This window comes from Scomber scombrus, chromosome 13, assembly GCF_963691925.1.
Source record: "Scomber scombrus chromosome 13, fScoSco1.1, whole genome shotgun sequence".
Classification (NCBI taxonomy): Eukaryota; Metazoa; Chordata; class Actinopteri; order Scombriformes; family Scombridae; genus Scomber; species Scomber scombrus.
In genome coordinates, this window is record NC_084982.1 from 2,369,568 (window position 1) to 2,386,312 (window position 16,745).

The 16,745-nt window shown below is 40.8% G+C and overlaps 1 protein-coding gene across 4 annotated transcripts in view; it reads left to right on the forward strand.

The window, feature by feature from the left end:
• man1a2 (mannosidase, alpha, class 1A, member 2) overlaps window positions 1-16,446 on the forward strand; it is a 136,646-nt gene extending 120,200 nt beyond the window's left edge. For all 4 annotated transcript variants that reach the window (XM_062431531.1, XM_062431532.1, XM_062431533.1 and 1 more), the window contains 5 exons: window positions 3,345-3,460; window positions 4,876-5,095; window positions 6,201-6,373; window positions 12,102-12,217; window positions 15,811-16,446. In XM_062431531.1, coding sequence (XP_062287515.1) covers window positions 3,345-3,460; window positions 4,876-5,095; window positions 6,201-6,373; window positions 12,102-12,217; window positions 15,811-15,946 — 761 coding nt within the window. In that variant the 3' untranslated portion in view covers window positions 15,947-16,446. The remainder of the gene's footprint in view (window positions 1-3,344; window positions 3,461-4,875; window positions 5,096-6,200; window positions 6,374-12,101; window positions 12,218-15,810) is intronic.
• Window positions 16,447-16,745: the final 299 nt, after the last annotated feature.

Here is a 16,745-nt window from a genome sequence, read left to right on the forward strand (position 1 = left end):
ATTTTCATGAAATCAAACTCAGTTTTTTATGATATTCTTTGGCTGCATTTTATCTGCAATAACACTGAAGGCTTTTACATTCAGTGATCATCTCTCTATATGGTTGAATGAAACGATTCATACATGTGAACCAGTATGATTTTATAGTACCAGTCAAATGTTGGGACACACTTTCTCATCAAGGGGATGTGATTACTGCTAATGCAAACAGAACATCATACTGCAGCAGCTTCACATTAAAAGCATTCAATTGCCAAAGAAGGGATGACTTTTACTATGAAGCAGCCACAGGAAAAGCAATTTGTTTATCACCGTGATCATTAAACAGAAAGTAACCAACGCAACAAGACCACAGCCATTTTTTGGCAGTAGATGAGTTTTAAATATTGCAAGTAGTAATGGAAAAAGAAGAAGCTGCACATCTCCCACACCACTGTGCCCCGCTGCTGTGTGTAGGACTACTCTCAGTGTCTGAAGCATGAAATCAGACAGTGGTTGTTGTTATTTTGACCAACTTCATTGTTAATTCAGCGTGAGTTTGCTTGTCTGCCTTGTTAATAGAAACACCAGCTGTTAACTGCTCCGGGTGTTTGCTGCAATATTAAACCACACTGTCAGCATAGATGTCACTAAATCAACCAGGACTGAAATCTTTGGGATTACAACTTAAATTGCAGTAGAAATGATATTTGATCCTGGCCTGTATCATGCCCAAAAGTACCCTTTGATGAGGAAGGGTCTGATCCTTTTAAGCCTTCCGAGCCACTTCAGATGGCTTCTAAGCAAAGGAACAGTGATTATACACTGAGCTGCTTCAAGTACCTGAGCTCCTCATTTAGCCCATAAAGGTGTACTCAAACACCCAGGGAAGAAAAAAACATTTCAGCCACTCTTTTAGTCGCTATCTAAAGATGATGGCGGGAACATGTGTTACATCGACTGATAAATGAAGAGTTGTAAGAGTAAAGAGCTGATTTGTTACTCCTGATTGTGAACGAGTCATTTCCAGCATCATGGCCAAAGCCCTTTGGTGTTTTCAAGACATATTTTATGTACTTAACCGCACAATGAATATGTGACCAGTACTGTACTTTCCCTTCAAGAGGGTCAGACGCTAAGGCAACCCTAGTGCAATAATGTTATAACCAGGATATGAAATTATTTGTTCTTCAGCCGCCACATTAAAAAATACCCACATGCCATTTCCAGTTCACCAACCAAGTATGGTCATTTGGCACCGGAGAGAGCCACCGCAAGAGTGCTGGTGAGCCGCCAGAGGCTGGCATAGCAGAGGCAGTCAAGAGGAATACAAAATATACCAGAGTGACTCCAGGTCTGGTGATTATTTCCCACCATGGATGGAATAGTTTGATTATTGTATTTGGAGAAGGGGAACCTGATGAGCCGTTGAAATATTTGTTTACGCAACGCTAAAGAGCTGATTTCATTTTTGAACACACGTATGATTAACTGACAAATAAAAGCCAGAACACCTCGGAGAAAGTCTGTGCCACTGAATGCTGCTGATGCCGCATTAACACCCACTGATTTTGTTATGGATATCATAAAGCGCATGAGAAGTGCAATATCTATTACAGCAAAATGTCAGTGTCATGTTTTCAGTGAAAAACTAAAAACAAACTTTTACTTCATTAGCATTTCAATTGCTGTCACAATTTTAGCAGTGTCTCTTTGCTAGACATGACTCAATCTGTAGCAATCAGTAACAAGCTAAGTGCTGCAGACATTCATTTTCAAACTGTCAATCTCAGTTTAATTTACAGTAGTTCAACACAAATGTCTGTTTAGTCACTCGCTGTCATTTTTCTGAGCAACTCGACAAACTCAGTCGCCCATATGTGCATTCACAGACGTCAATGAGCGCACTCTGCCACCAGTAATGTCTCTGAGGTTTGTTTGTGAGATTTCTGCTTTCTATGTGACAAAAGATGAATAATTCATCATCTACTGTGTGTTTTTTTTTCTTCTTTGCCTTTTCTTTGCGTATCCCTCCATTTACCGCAGGGCATGTTAGTCAGATAGAGAAGAAGAATCTTAGATGAGACACAAAGCATCTGCTCAGGTATTGAATATGATTACATAGAACTGAGAATATAGTTATACATGGACGTTAAGGAATATTCCAGTTACACCCAGTGAAGTTAGAGCTAAATCAACCTCTTTTCGTCCATGATCGCCTTCAAAACTTTGCTTTTGAGATAATAATGGCACAAGAGGAACTTATTAGGAAAGATGATCAGTCATTTTACTTCTCATCTACTACATCTGTTTAATGTAAAAGTAACTGCACATTGCTCTTCCTTATCCATTTTTGTGTGTGTGTGTGTGTGTGTGTGTGTGTGTGTGTGTGTGCGTGTGTGCGTGTGTGCGTGTGTGCGTGTGTGCGTGTGTGCGTGTGTGCGTGTGTGCGTGTGTGCGTGCGTGCGTGCGTGCGTGCGTGCGTGCGTGCGTGCGTGCGTGCGTGTGTGCGTGTGTGCGTGCGTGCGTGCGTGCGTGCGTGCTTGCGTGCGGACCATTTATGCATCAAACATTGTTATTTTCTGATAAGAAGAAGAGGAGGGCGTTCAGTGAGCAAAACAGAAGTCATTCCCACACAAACTCAGGCAATAAAAAGTAAAAATGTTGAAAAAATGGAACAGGTAATTCAATTACAAGATCTTGGATATGTACTGTCATCAAGGTCAACTTTATTATCCCTGAGGGGCAAATTGTGGTACAGCCAGCAGCAATCACACATAACATACAATAAACAATGAAGACCTCCACATATAATGTAACGTGATGAATCTCAGCCGCACAGTCATCTTTTCTTCTCTTAGTACTGGTAAATAAAATGTCACTGGACTGAAAAAGTGCACTTAAAAGTTTGATCAAGTGTGTTCAAGATGTTTTTTGTAGAAGTTATTTTTGAAGTATGTGATCAGACTAAGTGATGGCAGCTTCCCGTCTTTACTATGTGGTGTCCTGCAAATTAGGACACGCACGAAAGCCGTGTAAACTTCCGGGAGGACAATTTGGGACTTGGGAAATGTGAGCACATCATGGAAAGGGTAAACAAAACAGGAAATGAGTGGAAACAGGCTGCCAATATATTGTGAGTGTTGGGAAAGAAAAAATAGACTCAGGGCTTTGACAGATGCTTTTGATGCCATATGTTGCACTCTGCCAAAGACTTTTGAGGCAAAGTTGGAAAATGAATAATTTACTTTGTCTGCTTTGTCCATTGCTTGCTGTTTTTTCCTCTTTCTCATGCTGTCATACTGTATCTCTTCCTTGTCCTACACTCCACATTTTTAACTTTTCTTCTCTCTTCCTCTCACCAGATCATACCTCGGTTGGAGGGCTGGGGGACAGTTTTTACGAGTACCTGCTGAAGGCATGGCTCATGTCAGACAAGACTGATACGGAAGCCCGCAAGACTTACGATGACGCCATTGAGGTATGGTTTTTATCCACTCATGTTGGACAGTTTGCTGACCATTTACTGAATACACACTATCCTATCCAACAATCTGAAAAAGATCTTAACTATATATATATATTTTTTTTAATTATTGGTTTCTTCACACAATCAGTGCACTGATTTCCTCCATTTAATGCAGCCATGTTATCTTGCTCTGTGGAATACCCCTGCTTCAAAACACTGCACAGTGAGATAAATCATCACAGTAAAGACAAACAAATGAATGCATGTCTTTTTATTCACAGAGTTATGAAGAATAACCGATAACGTCACTTTCAATGTACAGTTTGTGGCTGTTATTTAAGGTTTTTTAAAGGACAAAAAGAAATAACATGGCACAGGAGTCTCCGTTTTAGATCTGCAGTTCAAGTCCAACCCGCTCTCGTAGACTGTATAAAAGTAACGGATGTGAGTTAACCAATGGTTTGTGGACTTGTGTTTTGAAGCCTGGAATTTGGTATTGTGACAGTCGCCATAGGTGACCATATTTAGACGACTGGTTGGAGCTGTCCTTAACTACTAGCTTACCTGCACTACTAGTGTGCGCCATCTACAGGCAACAAATGTCATAACTACTACAGTTTTAACACCTGCAGGCAATTAAATGTTACCAGTGCACTTTTTTTGTTCGCTATGAATCAGCGAGCATGTTATTAATAAGTTCCTTTAGGCACTTTGCATCTAAAACAAACACCTGCAGTCGGCAGTGAAATGTAAAGCGGTCTCTGACAGCTCTCACTGTAATTGTCAGCAGTTATCTTAATGATGCAAACATTTTCCACCTCGCCGCCTGCTGACTGTTTTCAAACCATTTACAGAGGATCATTGGGACACGGGATACTTTTCTTTTCTTTCTTTTTTTTAAACAACAGGAGATTGGGTTTAGCAGACGGCAGATGTTAGTGTTCTGTAGCTGATGAAGATGTCCGTCAATCATTAGTGTGTCAAAGAGCCAGCAGAACACATGCTGCAGAGTGAAGAGTGAGGAATGTGGCTGGAATTCAAATGCTGCACTCACCACTGTGCTCTGGTTTCTTTTGTTTGACTCTTCTCACCCACACACACACACACACACACACACACACACACACACACACACACACGTTCACTCAATGTCAATTCAACTCATCATTCATATGAAAACACATTTGCACATAATATTCCACTTATAACATACCTCATTCTTACTTCAATCACAAACACACACTTAACCCTAACCCACACACACACACTTATTATTCTATTGGTAACCTCTGTCCACATTTTTACTATTATAAACACTGTGTTATTCCACTACTGTGGACACTTATCTCCTCATCAACATCCACACGTTCTCCTTAATATATACATGTAATAAATCCTCATGCACTGATTCGATTGCTACCCTCCAGGCCATCGAGCGCCACCTGGTCCGCAAATCCAACGGCGGCCTGACGTTCATCGGTGAGTGGAAAAATGGCCACCTGGAGAGGAAGATGGGTCACCTGGCATGCTTCGCAGGAGGCATGTTCGCTCTGGGCGCCGACGGCTCGCCCGACGACAAGGCCGGGCACTACCTGCAGCTGGGTGCTGAGATCGCGCACACCTGCCACGAGTCATACGACCGGACAGGTGAGGAGGGGGCGAAGGCAAGACGAACACACGGGCAAATGTGTGCTCATAGTATGAATAAAAAATGCCTGGAAAGTGATATCAGATAACTGTCTTAACAAACATTAACCTACAGTAAGGTAAAACCTGTCTTAGATTTGATCAGCCGGTCATGTTTTTGCAGGTATTACATTTTCAGTTGCTGATCATCCATTCCGAGGAGACCTTTGAAAATGTTTTCCGCCGAGGATCAATAGTTGTCAGCGAAGAAAAGCCAGTGTGTGATCTTGCATCATGATTGTATGTGTCTTATGTGTGTGTGTGTGTATGAGTGTGTGTGTGTGTGTGCGTGCGCAGTCAGGAATGGTGAGGTTTCTCAAAGAAAGAGGAGAGGTTGCCGTAGCAACAAATGAAGATGGAGAGTGAGCGAGAGGAAGGGTGGTAGAGAGAGAGAGAATTCTTGTTAGGTGGCAGGAAGTTTGATAGCAGCAGTCAGGCTGTCTACGGTTGGCCTGTTAGTGCTTAATGAGCAGTCATTCACAGCAGCCATTCACTGTGTGTGTGTGTGTGTGTGTCAGTGTGTTTAAATCCTGTCACTACCACATCAACTTCTGAGTAATTTTCCACATTTAGACTTGTAACGTCTATCACACTTAATTGTCTGAACAGACTAGTTGGAAAGCCAGAAAATCCAATAGGACTGAATGCTTTTTATTGGTCACACACACACACACACACACACACACACACACACACACACACACACACACACACACACACACGCACACTAATTTATTTCAGCTTTGACTTGTAATTACCAGTAACTGAACCATTAAGACAAACAAGGCACTAAATGTAATGTTCTTCTCCTCTCTCCCCTTTTCTCTCCTCTTTTCATCCTTCCCCCTCTGTCTTTTCTCACCTGTCACCTCTTTCATTTACTCCTCCTTTTACATCTTTCTCTCCTCCCTCCTCCTCCGTCTCTCCATTTTGTCCCTTTCTCTTCCCTTTATCATCCTCAAATCCCTCCTCGCCTCCCTTCCTTCCCGCTTTCCTCGCCTCTCTCTCTCTTAATCTTCACTGTCACCTCTTTTCTTCCACCTACTCGTTCCCCTCCCTCCTCAAGTGTTGAAGCTCGGCCCGGAGGCGTTTAAGTTCGACAGCGGCCTGGAGGCGGTGGCTGTACGGCAGAATGAGAAGTACTACATCCTGCGGCCGGAAGTCATCGAGACCTACTGGTACATGTGGAGGTTCACCCATGATCCCAAGTACCGACAGTGGGGCTGGGAAGCAGCACAGGTACAGTACATTTATATGAATAACACTATTTTAACATTGGTAAATAAGTCAGTCTGAGTTTAATGATGGTGAGCAACTTGCTCTGTTCAACATAATCACTTTATTTGTATAGCACCTTTCAAAACAGCTGTTACAAAGTGCATTACAGAGCATAGGAAAACAAGAACATTAAAGGCAAAATCACAAGCAACAAATTACAAAGTTATAAAATAGATAAATAACTCAATAAATAATTGCAGGCTATAACTTGAGGACAGGAACCACATGATAAAGACACATGCTTTAAAGTCCATGGATTTGGTCAAATTTAAGACTTCACAAATGATGTTTAAAGGTGCAGTGTGTAGCAATGAGGTTGCAGATTAGAAACCAACTGAATACCACCCCCAAACTCCCCTCCCCTTCTAAGCATGGAGAAGAACCTATAGAGGCCATGATACTCTTGTCTTATTTATCTGTTTTTATTCTCATGTTTGAAATAAATTCAGATTCAAACCACCGGTAGGATTTGATAACTTCTCTGGATGAGCTTTGCAGCACAGAATAATAATAAAGGTGAAGCTTTCAGAAGAGGTAGAAGATGACTGACACCAGGAGAAATGAGGCAGTCTAAATTCTGGATGTACTGTATGATAATGAGCAGCAGAGTATAAAAAGTATTTTTTTAAATCTTTTATCACAATGTTAAAAGAATTTTGAAGGTCTTCTATCTGTCAGCCAGACTTTCTCTTCCCCCGCTCTTACTCTTTTTTTTAAAAAATCATTAAGCATGATATTTATTAGAAATTTAGGATCTAGTTTTTGAAGAGGCGGAGAGCTCCCAAGTAGAGAGCACTTATGTGATTACTTAGATGAACGGGTTAAGAAATGACAGTGGGTGAAGTAGAGCTTCGGGGGTGTATGGCACTGAACTTTGAATTGCGAGAGCATCAATATGATTCGTGGCATTTGCTCGTGTATTTTAAGCGCAGTCGTGCAATCATAGATCATCAGACATGAAAGAATAATATTAGCAGTTGGCTCAATAAGTTCATACTCTGCCAACCTCCCCCTTTTAGTTATTCTAGTTGTAGATAAAGATTAAAGATTTGATTTCTTTGTACTGTAAAACTCAGCTTTCGTTGTAAAGGTCAGGGTTGTCTTCTCATCTTTTTTGCCAGATCATTTCACACATTTTTCCTCCAAGGTTGTTTTGTTAATTAGTCTTTTTTTTTTTTTTTGCTGCAGTTGAAACTGTGGTTTTAATATTGACTTTTTATTCTGCAGATAAGTGTGAGTCAGAATGTCAGACTCTGTGAAAAGTCACCAGCAAATAGAACTTTTTTTTTATTCAGTGCTTCATGCTTTTAAGTGATCATTGACAACCTGTGTGGAGAAGCTTCCTCCATGGCTTTCTCCCACATCTCTTTATTTCTTCAGGCCTTTGTATCCTGTAGACTGTGGCAGTGTTATAAAGGTGCATATAGATTTCTCTTTGTAAAAAAAATCACATTTGTGAATGTCTGTCAACCTGCAGGCACCATCTAAATCCACTGTATGTCTGTGCATGTTTGCATGTATTAGAAACACGTGGGCGGATGTCAGAAGTTGAGTTTTTTAGGTGCTATTAGTTATTTATTCTTCTTTATGTTTTAATATGAAAGGAGAAGAGAAATGAAAGGCCTTTCAGTATCCTTTTCACTCCCCTGCTCCACTTCTTCTGACAGGATTAAAGAGCTTGTGTTCCATACAGCAGTCAGTGTGTCATCTCCATCTAAATCATAACCAGTCTGCTCGTCTTCCGTTCCTCTTTTTTTTTTTTTTTACTCCACTCCTTTTTCTGCCAATCTTCAAGTCACCTTTTTTCTCCACTTTTTTGGCACCCCAACTCTGTCTTTGTTTTTTTCTGAGTGGGAGTAAGTGCTGTATGTGCTCATGCAAAGCAAATACATTGACAGGTGTGGGTACGATGTGTTATTGTAGTGAGTGTGAGTGACACTAAAGAGAGCTGGAGCTGAGCAGCTTATCTTTGCCTCTCTTACATTATTAAATATGGCTTACATACATAGTAATGCATATGACTCTTCCTCTACTCTATGCTCATCTTATTTAATTAGTGTTTTATAGTTTAACACTAATACTGTGTCTCAAATCTCCTACTTCTGTACTTAATATTTTGAGTGCATAAGTGCATTCACACTTAGAATCATGGGGGAAATGCAGGTGGGTTCACTGGTTTAATCCACCTTAAGACTAGTTACTCACAAAGCATCTAACCCTTAAGAGAGGTCATAAGGTGAAAAACTTAGTAGTAGCAAGGAGAAGAAGAAGTAGGGAGGAGGTTTTAAACTTTCTGAAGCAGAGGGCAAGCTGGTTGAAAGACAAAGAGGTTGGAGAAGTATTTTCTAAACCCTGAATGACAGAGAGCTAATGAAACACTACAGATTAGATCGTGCTTAGATAATGTTTGTGGTCCATCTCATTAGAGATGCGCTCACATCTCCCACCCAACACAATAACACTTCAATGCTAGAAAGGGAAGTGATCACATACTCGCTACTACATATCGTATACAGTATGTTCTTCACTTATGTTTATATGATACTGCTTTGTGCTGTTACTGTGCAGGGAATCAACATACTTGACCATTTAATATTAACAGTAAAAGATACCAAACATGCCCACATCAGCCATCAATCAAACTGCCACTTTCTGTAAGAATACTAATATAACGAAGATCTTCAAATATTTTACATTTTATATTTTGTTTTCTGAGATCTATCTGGAGCTGTTTCAACCCCATCCAGAATGTATGTTTTTTTTTTTTTCCATCTGTAAGCAGTCCCTCTGTTTCCATTGCATTGTGTAAGAATAGTGTACATTTACAGCACACTCCAATACTTGAGTTATATTAAAGCCTGCTTGGAATCAGCATGCAGTATGGATTTAGGACGAGGCTTGTGTCTGACGATGTGTGTTTCTCTTTGTGTGCAGTCACTGGAGGCTCTACATACTTTACACTTTCTCTCTTTTTCTTCCCTCTGTTTCTTTGCATCTTCCATTCTGCCTTTCCTCCTGTGTACTGTCTTGCATCACTTTATTTTGTTGTTCTTTATTTCTTTCACACTCACACACAACACCTGAGGGGTTATACGTTCACACCAAGCTCAACGGTTCTACTGTCTTCCTCTCTTTGTCTTCACACTTTCACATTCACACACTCGTCACAAACACCTGCAGTCTTTTCTGTCTTCTGTGCCTCAGAGCTCAGCTCCTCTCTGAAACACACTCATCCCTACCTATACTCCCCAGCTGCAGCCACCTGGTACACCAGAACCTGCCTCTGTTTGTCACGCTTCCTCTTTTCCTCTTTGTGCGCATATGTGTGTGTGTGCGCGCGCATGCGTTCAACACACACACACACACACATACACACATGAGTCCAGGTGTGTGTGAAGGTAAAGCACATCTGCTGTAATGAGAAATGTGTCCTCACTTAGCAGCTGCAGACACACCGCTCCTCCTCCTCCTCCTACAGGTAGACTTTTTATCACATCATTTATACATCACAGATGGCCCTGGGTCCTGTGTGTGTGTATGTGTGTGTGTGTGTGAGTACATTTATGTTACATTTACAGTTGCAAATTAGTTGGGTATATCCCAGTAACACGAATATTTCACACTGTTGACTGTTATATGTTGCAAATATGCTTTTGAATCTATCTTTTCAGCAGCCAGGCATGATGTAGGATATAATTAGCTTGATGCAAGTGTGCGTATGTGTGTATGTTGCTCAGGCTGTTGCGGGCACTGCAGTGTAAATCCAGAAGGGCAAATGCACGGCGGGCGCAGCAGCCCATGAATAACAGGAATTATGGTCCAAACTCCTTACGAGGAAACTCTGCTGACAGCATAATGGTCACTTGAGGACAGGATGAAGGGAGGATGTGTGTATGTATGTGTGTGTGTGTGTGTGTTTGTGTGTGTGAGAGAGAGACAAGGACGTAGATAACGCATTCAATTAGAACCGTTAATAGTGGAAGTGGATAAGGTGTACCCTGAAGTGTAATGCAGCCAGTTGTTGGGGTTTTTTTGTAACACGTCTTCATTGCAAATCAATAGAGCACATACAGTAGGTAATAGCTGCACTGTCGTTATCACCAGCCGGACAATCCATGCATTTTTCATCAGCTCGTGCGAGTGTGCAGAAGAGAGAGAAGCACCTGCTCACAAGTTGGTTTGAATTCTAAATTTGAAGATTTTCCAATTTATCTTGAATTGTTGGTTCACCAATCTGCAATATTTTGGAGAAAAACCAAAATACTGTGGACCATAATTACAATAGTGTGATCTGCTTCTGATGTAGAAATCATAAAGAATCAGGTCCACTGTTGTGATACATTCTAAAAGCAAAAATCATCAGTAGGTTACATTATTTATTAGTGCATAAATCATGTAGTGGAAGCCCTGTCCTTTTTTATATTAGAGTTGAAATCTGCTACAACTATGTATTTCAGAGTAAAAGCCTTTTATTGATGAAAGTGGTCGAGATGTGGGCTCTGTGAACATTTATAACCAAGAGCTGAAAGCATATTTATTTAAACTGGCTTTTTGTCTAATTTGATTATTTATTTTATTTTTGATTTATTTGCTGTTGTTTTATTGTATTTTTATTTTTCTCTGTAAAGCACTTAGCTCCATCCCTTGTATGAAAGGTGCTCTATAAATAAAGTTTATTATTATTTTATCATTTATTTACTGATAACCAGATCAAATCTTTTCTGTGTTCTTCAGTTGAAATCAGCAGAAATAATATCAATAGTCTTCAGTTGATGTAATTTCAGCATTTGTTGCCATAGTAACACAGAGGGCTGTTTTTCTGACTAACATCACAGTGTGCAACAAGCCAGTCACTTTCAAGTTCCACTGTTACGTTTTCTGGATGTTTGGTGAGGTGTTTAATCGTCGGACGGTCCAGGCTCAGCTGCTACCTGATTGGTCATCTTAACATTTACATCACATCCGTCGCGGTTCTAGAATCAGAGATAAAACCTGGAAAGACCGGACACGAGACTGTCACAGCGACCTCTGATGTCCAGAATATTAAACATACACAGGAAGGTGAAAGAAAGATATGTTTAGAATTAAAACCCCCATCAGACCGGCCAATCAGCTCTTATTCCCCCCCCCCCCATTCAGCGGAGAGCAACAGCAGACAAAAGGTGACAAAGACAACCTGATCAGCAGCAGCGTGTAATGAACAACCCCTGACAGACCACCACGGCCTCTGCCTTTCAAAAAAAAAAAAGCTCCCTCTCTCAGATTCAGCGTAACATGAAACAAATGCGTGTTGTAGCCTCATTATGAAGCGGCTCGGCGTGGAGGGGACAAAAGCAGAATAAAATAAAAAGTGAATGCGGGAGGGAGGCAGGTGGTAATCTTCCTTTCCTCTGCTTTTCTTACAGTTGCCTTTTCCTGTACGCGTCTCCCCAGGACTCGCTCTAATCTGTCACAAGCAAAGAACATAATTATAGCATGCTTTTGTAAGCTTATTAAAATTGCGCTCTCTTCTCTCTCCTCCACCACCACACCATCTTTTTTTCTCTTCCCCTTGTGCCCCTCTTTCTATTCTTTCCCCCCTCTTGAACTCTTTCTCCTGCTCTTTCTTTTCACCTTTCTCTCTCCCACCTCTCTTTTCTCTCTCTCTCTCTCTCTCTCTCTCCCTCCCCTCTCCTCTCATCTCCTCCAGGCCATCGATAAGTACTGCAGGGTGAGCGGAGGTTTCTCTGGGGTGAAAGACGTCTACTCTTCCAACCCGACCTACGACGACGTGCAGCAGAGCTTCTTCCTGGCTGAGACGCTCAAGTAAGCCGACGCTAATATGTTGATTAATTGGCTGGGATCTATGAATCATCATTACGCTTCTCTATTTAATTAATCGCTTTTGTAATTAATGCAGTGATTTGGTGGGTGTGTAGGTGGGTGGGTTTGGCTGATTCAAAGGGCTTGTCAGCAAAAAGTGATATAAACAATGATCGCTCATCTTTTAAAGGGTTTTTATCTAAAGATAAATGAGCAGAAAAGACAGCAACATGTCAGTCAGAGACTTTTTTGCACGCTGTAATCATTCCTCCTGTTCATACTGACCATATGAAGATCTAAATTCACAATGCAACTGATGGCTGACAGAGTCCTCTTTCCTGGTTTAATTCAAAAATATATTTAAGAGTTTATTTGAAGATAATATTTGGCTTCAACCTTCTGAGTTCGTCAAATAAAGTGGATATCTTTCTTTTGTTACTGTTCTTCCACTGCAGCTGAACAGGAACACACTGTCCATGAGAGACACAAAGAGAATTCATTACTTTGATATTCACTTTGTTAGCTTCAGATAAACTTTTAATACATTCATTTCTCAAAATGAGGATTGTTATTTTTGGCCCTATCACGTACATTGAAAGAGCTTTTGGAGGAGATCTTCCAGCGATCAGTATGAACAGGAGGAATGCTTACACCAATAAGAACTCATTTCCATGTTCATTCAGGCACCAGCCTGTTGTTTTCGGACTAGGAAAAACCGTGAATTTCTCCTTTAAAGTTCAGCTGAAGCTCATATGAGTCTGAATCCTTCAAACTTAAAGTCTTGTTAGTGTCACATTCCATTTATTTCTCCTTGCTGAGCTGCAGCAGACAAACACTGACTTTGCTACTAAATTGATAGTTTAATAGAACAGCTTCATGACCTTCTACAGGATGAAAGCAGAATAGTTTTCATGCCTCAATAAACCACAGAAGAATAGAGTCATATGTCACCTGACCACACAACCTTCACTCTCTTATCTTTACAATTATCTATCTGCAATAATCTTCAAAGGGTAATAACAGATTAACAGGCTGGCATCGCCTCTCGCTCTGAACACAGTGGGCAGGCGTCACGCTTTGTAAGCAGCCACACACTGTTACAGGGCAGCTCTCATGTTTCTGCTGGTGGCACATTATCATCATCATCATCATCATCACTTAAGGATGAAGGTAGGAAAGGCTCAGAGTGCAGACTGTGACCCAGAGGGATATGTGAAGGCTAAAGTGAAGCTCTCTGCTTCCCCCTGCTGGCAGCTCTGTAAACATTTTCCCTCCTGATACAGTGTTGTATGTTGTAGGTAGATTGACCAGAGTGAATACAGAGCATACAGATGTTGCTGTCAATCAAACAAGACAGCCCAAAGATAATACAACACAAACTTATGTCAGGGTGTCAGCAGGGGAGCTGCTTAGCATCACTCCATTGTTAACTATAGCATGTCTGAAAAATTAGCACACACAAAGTGTCAGTAAAATGAGTCTTTGGTGTGTATGTCTAAAAGGTCAGCCGCCACACTGACTGGCTGCTAACTTTCTGCGATGATGACATTTGAATGTCTCAGTGTTTAGCAGCCTCTTGTGTCTATTTGTTCTCAGTCTTTGTCCCCAACTGGCTGCCAGCCAATGACATCAAAGCAAAGCAGCAGCTCTTTGTCACAGAGGCTGCTCGTTGGCTGCAAGTCGCAGCGCTCGCCACAAAGACAGAGCGTTTCAGATTCTGTACGTCAGCTGTGGGGACTGAAAGTTAGTCTTGGCCGACATCAGTTACACATTGTTCAGATGTGGAACTCTCTAACATCAGCACACACCCTGTTAGAAATGGGTGAAAATGGTTCATCTGCTTAATTCTGTGCAAACAAATACATTTGACAAATGTAAAGTTTTAGCTCATACAAACTGAGACCAGCTGACTATAATCACTAGGAAAATGGTAACAGTTTCATTTACATACATATATATATATATATATATATATATATATATATATATATATATATATATATATATATATATATATATATTCAAAGATCTCTACAATGTTTTTGCCCGTGGAGAGCAAATAAGGGTTCATTATCTTGAGCTAAAGCGTGTGTAACACAAATTTGTGCTGTAGTTTTTATCGAAATTGTGGCTTCAGTATACATGTGTGTAGCTCCATATTTACTAAAGGAGCAGCTGATTGCACAGTCAGCTTTTTGACTTTGCCTACAAGTCTAAATTCATCCTGCAAGTGAAGGAGAGCTCATCAGTGCAGTTTAGTGACAGGATTTCTATAAAACTATATAAAAAAAAATTTCATTACAGAACATTTTGCTGCAGTTTGAGTCCATTTCACAAAAAACGGTTACCTTTACTCAAGATATTACTCATAAAAGTATAATGTTATTATCTGTACGGTTAGTTATTAATGCTGTACGAGGCGTAAGACATGTTAATTGGAAATAAAAAGAAGATGGAGTGACGTAAGACGAATCAAAGACACACAAAATAAGCACAAGCCAAAACAAGTGGAGAGAGAGAGAAGGTGGTATTGATCAGGCTGATGTTTATGTGGAGCTGAACACTTGCAGATGTTTGTAGTTGCTGACTTTCAGCGATGTTACAATTTATCGATGGTGAAGTTTAAATGAACACAAGTTAGCTGTTAGCTGTGACAGTCATTAAATATTAATCACTCAATCAGACTTATTATTGTATAGCACTTTTCATAAATAGTGATGTAACACAAAGTGCTTTACATAATGAAAACACCCCCCCCCCCCCACCACCACCACCACCACCATCATAAATAATGATTGAAGAAAAACAGGAACTGAGGAAACACCGTCATAACTCTCATGAATCTGCAGTGAGGAAACACCAGAGGTAGGATAACAATGACTAGCCACATAACATAAAAGATAATAAGAGATTCATAAAATATAATACACTATACGTAATATAATAAAGTCATTATAAAATAAAGTGAGTAAAAGCAGAAGTGTAAGGCTGGGTATAAAAAGGGGAATAAATCATTAAAATGATAATAGATGAATATAATAAAACAACTGAGAGCAGATGTGATGAAGTAGAAACATATATAAAAGCTAGTAGGTTATTAAGAGGGAAACAATCTAGAAAATAAAAGTAGAATAAAAAGGATAGATAAACGAATGATGAAGTTTAACAAATTGGTTAAAAAGTTTCCTTTAAAACAACAACATATAATCATTGCTTAGTTTTTTCTTTCTAAGAATCAGTTTTTAGTAATGCATGAGGCTTTATTTAATATACATTCATTTACTCTTCTGCAACCCTGCTAGTGGTTTGTATAAACCTGATTTGCACTAATGGTCAGAAGTGTAGATGTGTCCTCATAAAGTGACTGCTGTGTGTAACTTTGATTCTTTACATTAACAAACATTCAACAAATGATTTTTGAGTTTTTGCGTGTCAGTGAAGACCAGTGTCGTTTTATCTATTCACAAAACCACCTCTTCTTCTTCTTCCTCTCTCTGATTCTCTCCATCCTCTCCCCTATTTTCCCTCCCCTCCGTTAAACCGTGACACCCCTCCCCTCCCCACCCCCACCATCCACCACCCACCCCACTCCTCAGGTATCTGTACCTGTTGTTCTCCAGCGATGACCTGATGCCGTTGGAAAACTGGGTCTTCAACACGGAGGCTCACCCGCTCCCCGTCCTCCACCTGGGCAACATCACCCTGCCCGGCAGCGAGCCGGCTCAGCGGTAGACAGACCGAGTCCCTCTTCCTCCACCGCAGCTCCACCCAAGAAGGGCACCGCCTGCCCAAATTAAAAAAAAAAAAAAAAAAAAAAAAAACCCCACCCATGAACACTGGACAAACTTACATTCAACTCTACAAACTCTCTCTACTGCTTTTGGACTGCAGACATGAACCACAGGAGACGGAGAGAAAAAGAGAGGGAGAGACACCACTGCAGAGCGGAGAGGACTCAGAAACACTGTCAGATCTCCGTCTCTTCTTCTTCATGAACTTCTACAACTCTCTCTGTCTTCTCTGCTTATATCAGAAGGAGGCGGGTGCGCTGCTCGGCCTCACGACTGGCTTGAATCTTGACTATTTGCTCTGAAGGACTGGAGCTCCGACCCGGGGACTCCATATAGTTTCTTTTTTTTTTTTTTGGTTATTATTTCTAGTGTTTATTTGAGATTTGACCAAACGTTCCTCCCGTACGGACTCAAGCCGAGGCACTGAGAGTACACACGGGGGGGGGGAAGGATGGTTTTGCGGAAGGATCACGCAGTCGAGACGGTGTGATGGATTATTTTTCAGGCAGACATACTTGAGGACTTTAACAGGGTCTGTTGATAAAGGTTTGTTTTTGTTTTTTTCGTTTATCTATTGGACAAATCGTTAAATGGGGACACAGGGTTGAATCAAAACCCTCCACTTCTCCCTAACCCAACACCCCCGCCTCGTCCTCCCCGTCCTCTTCCTGTTTAATCTTCATCAGATGAACTTTCGACCCGAAACTCTTAGCAGCTCTCGTCACATCAAAAGAGAGAGC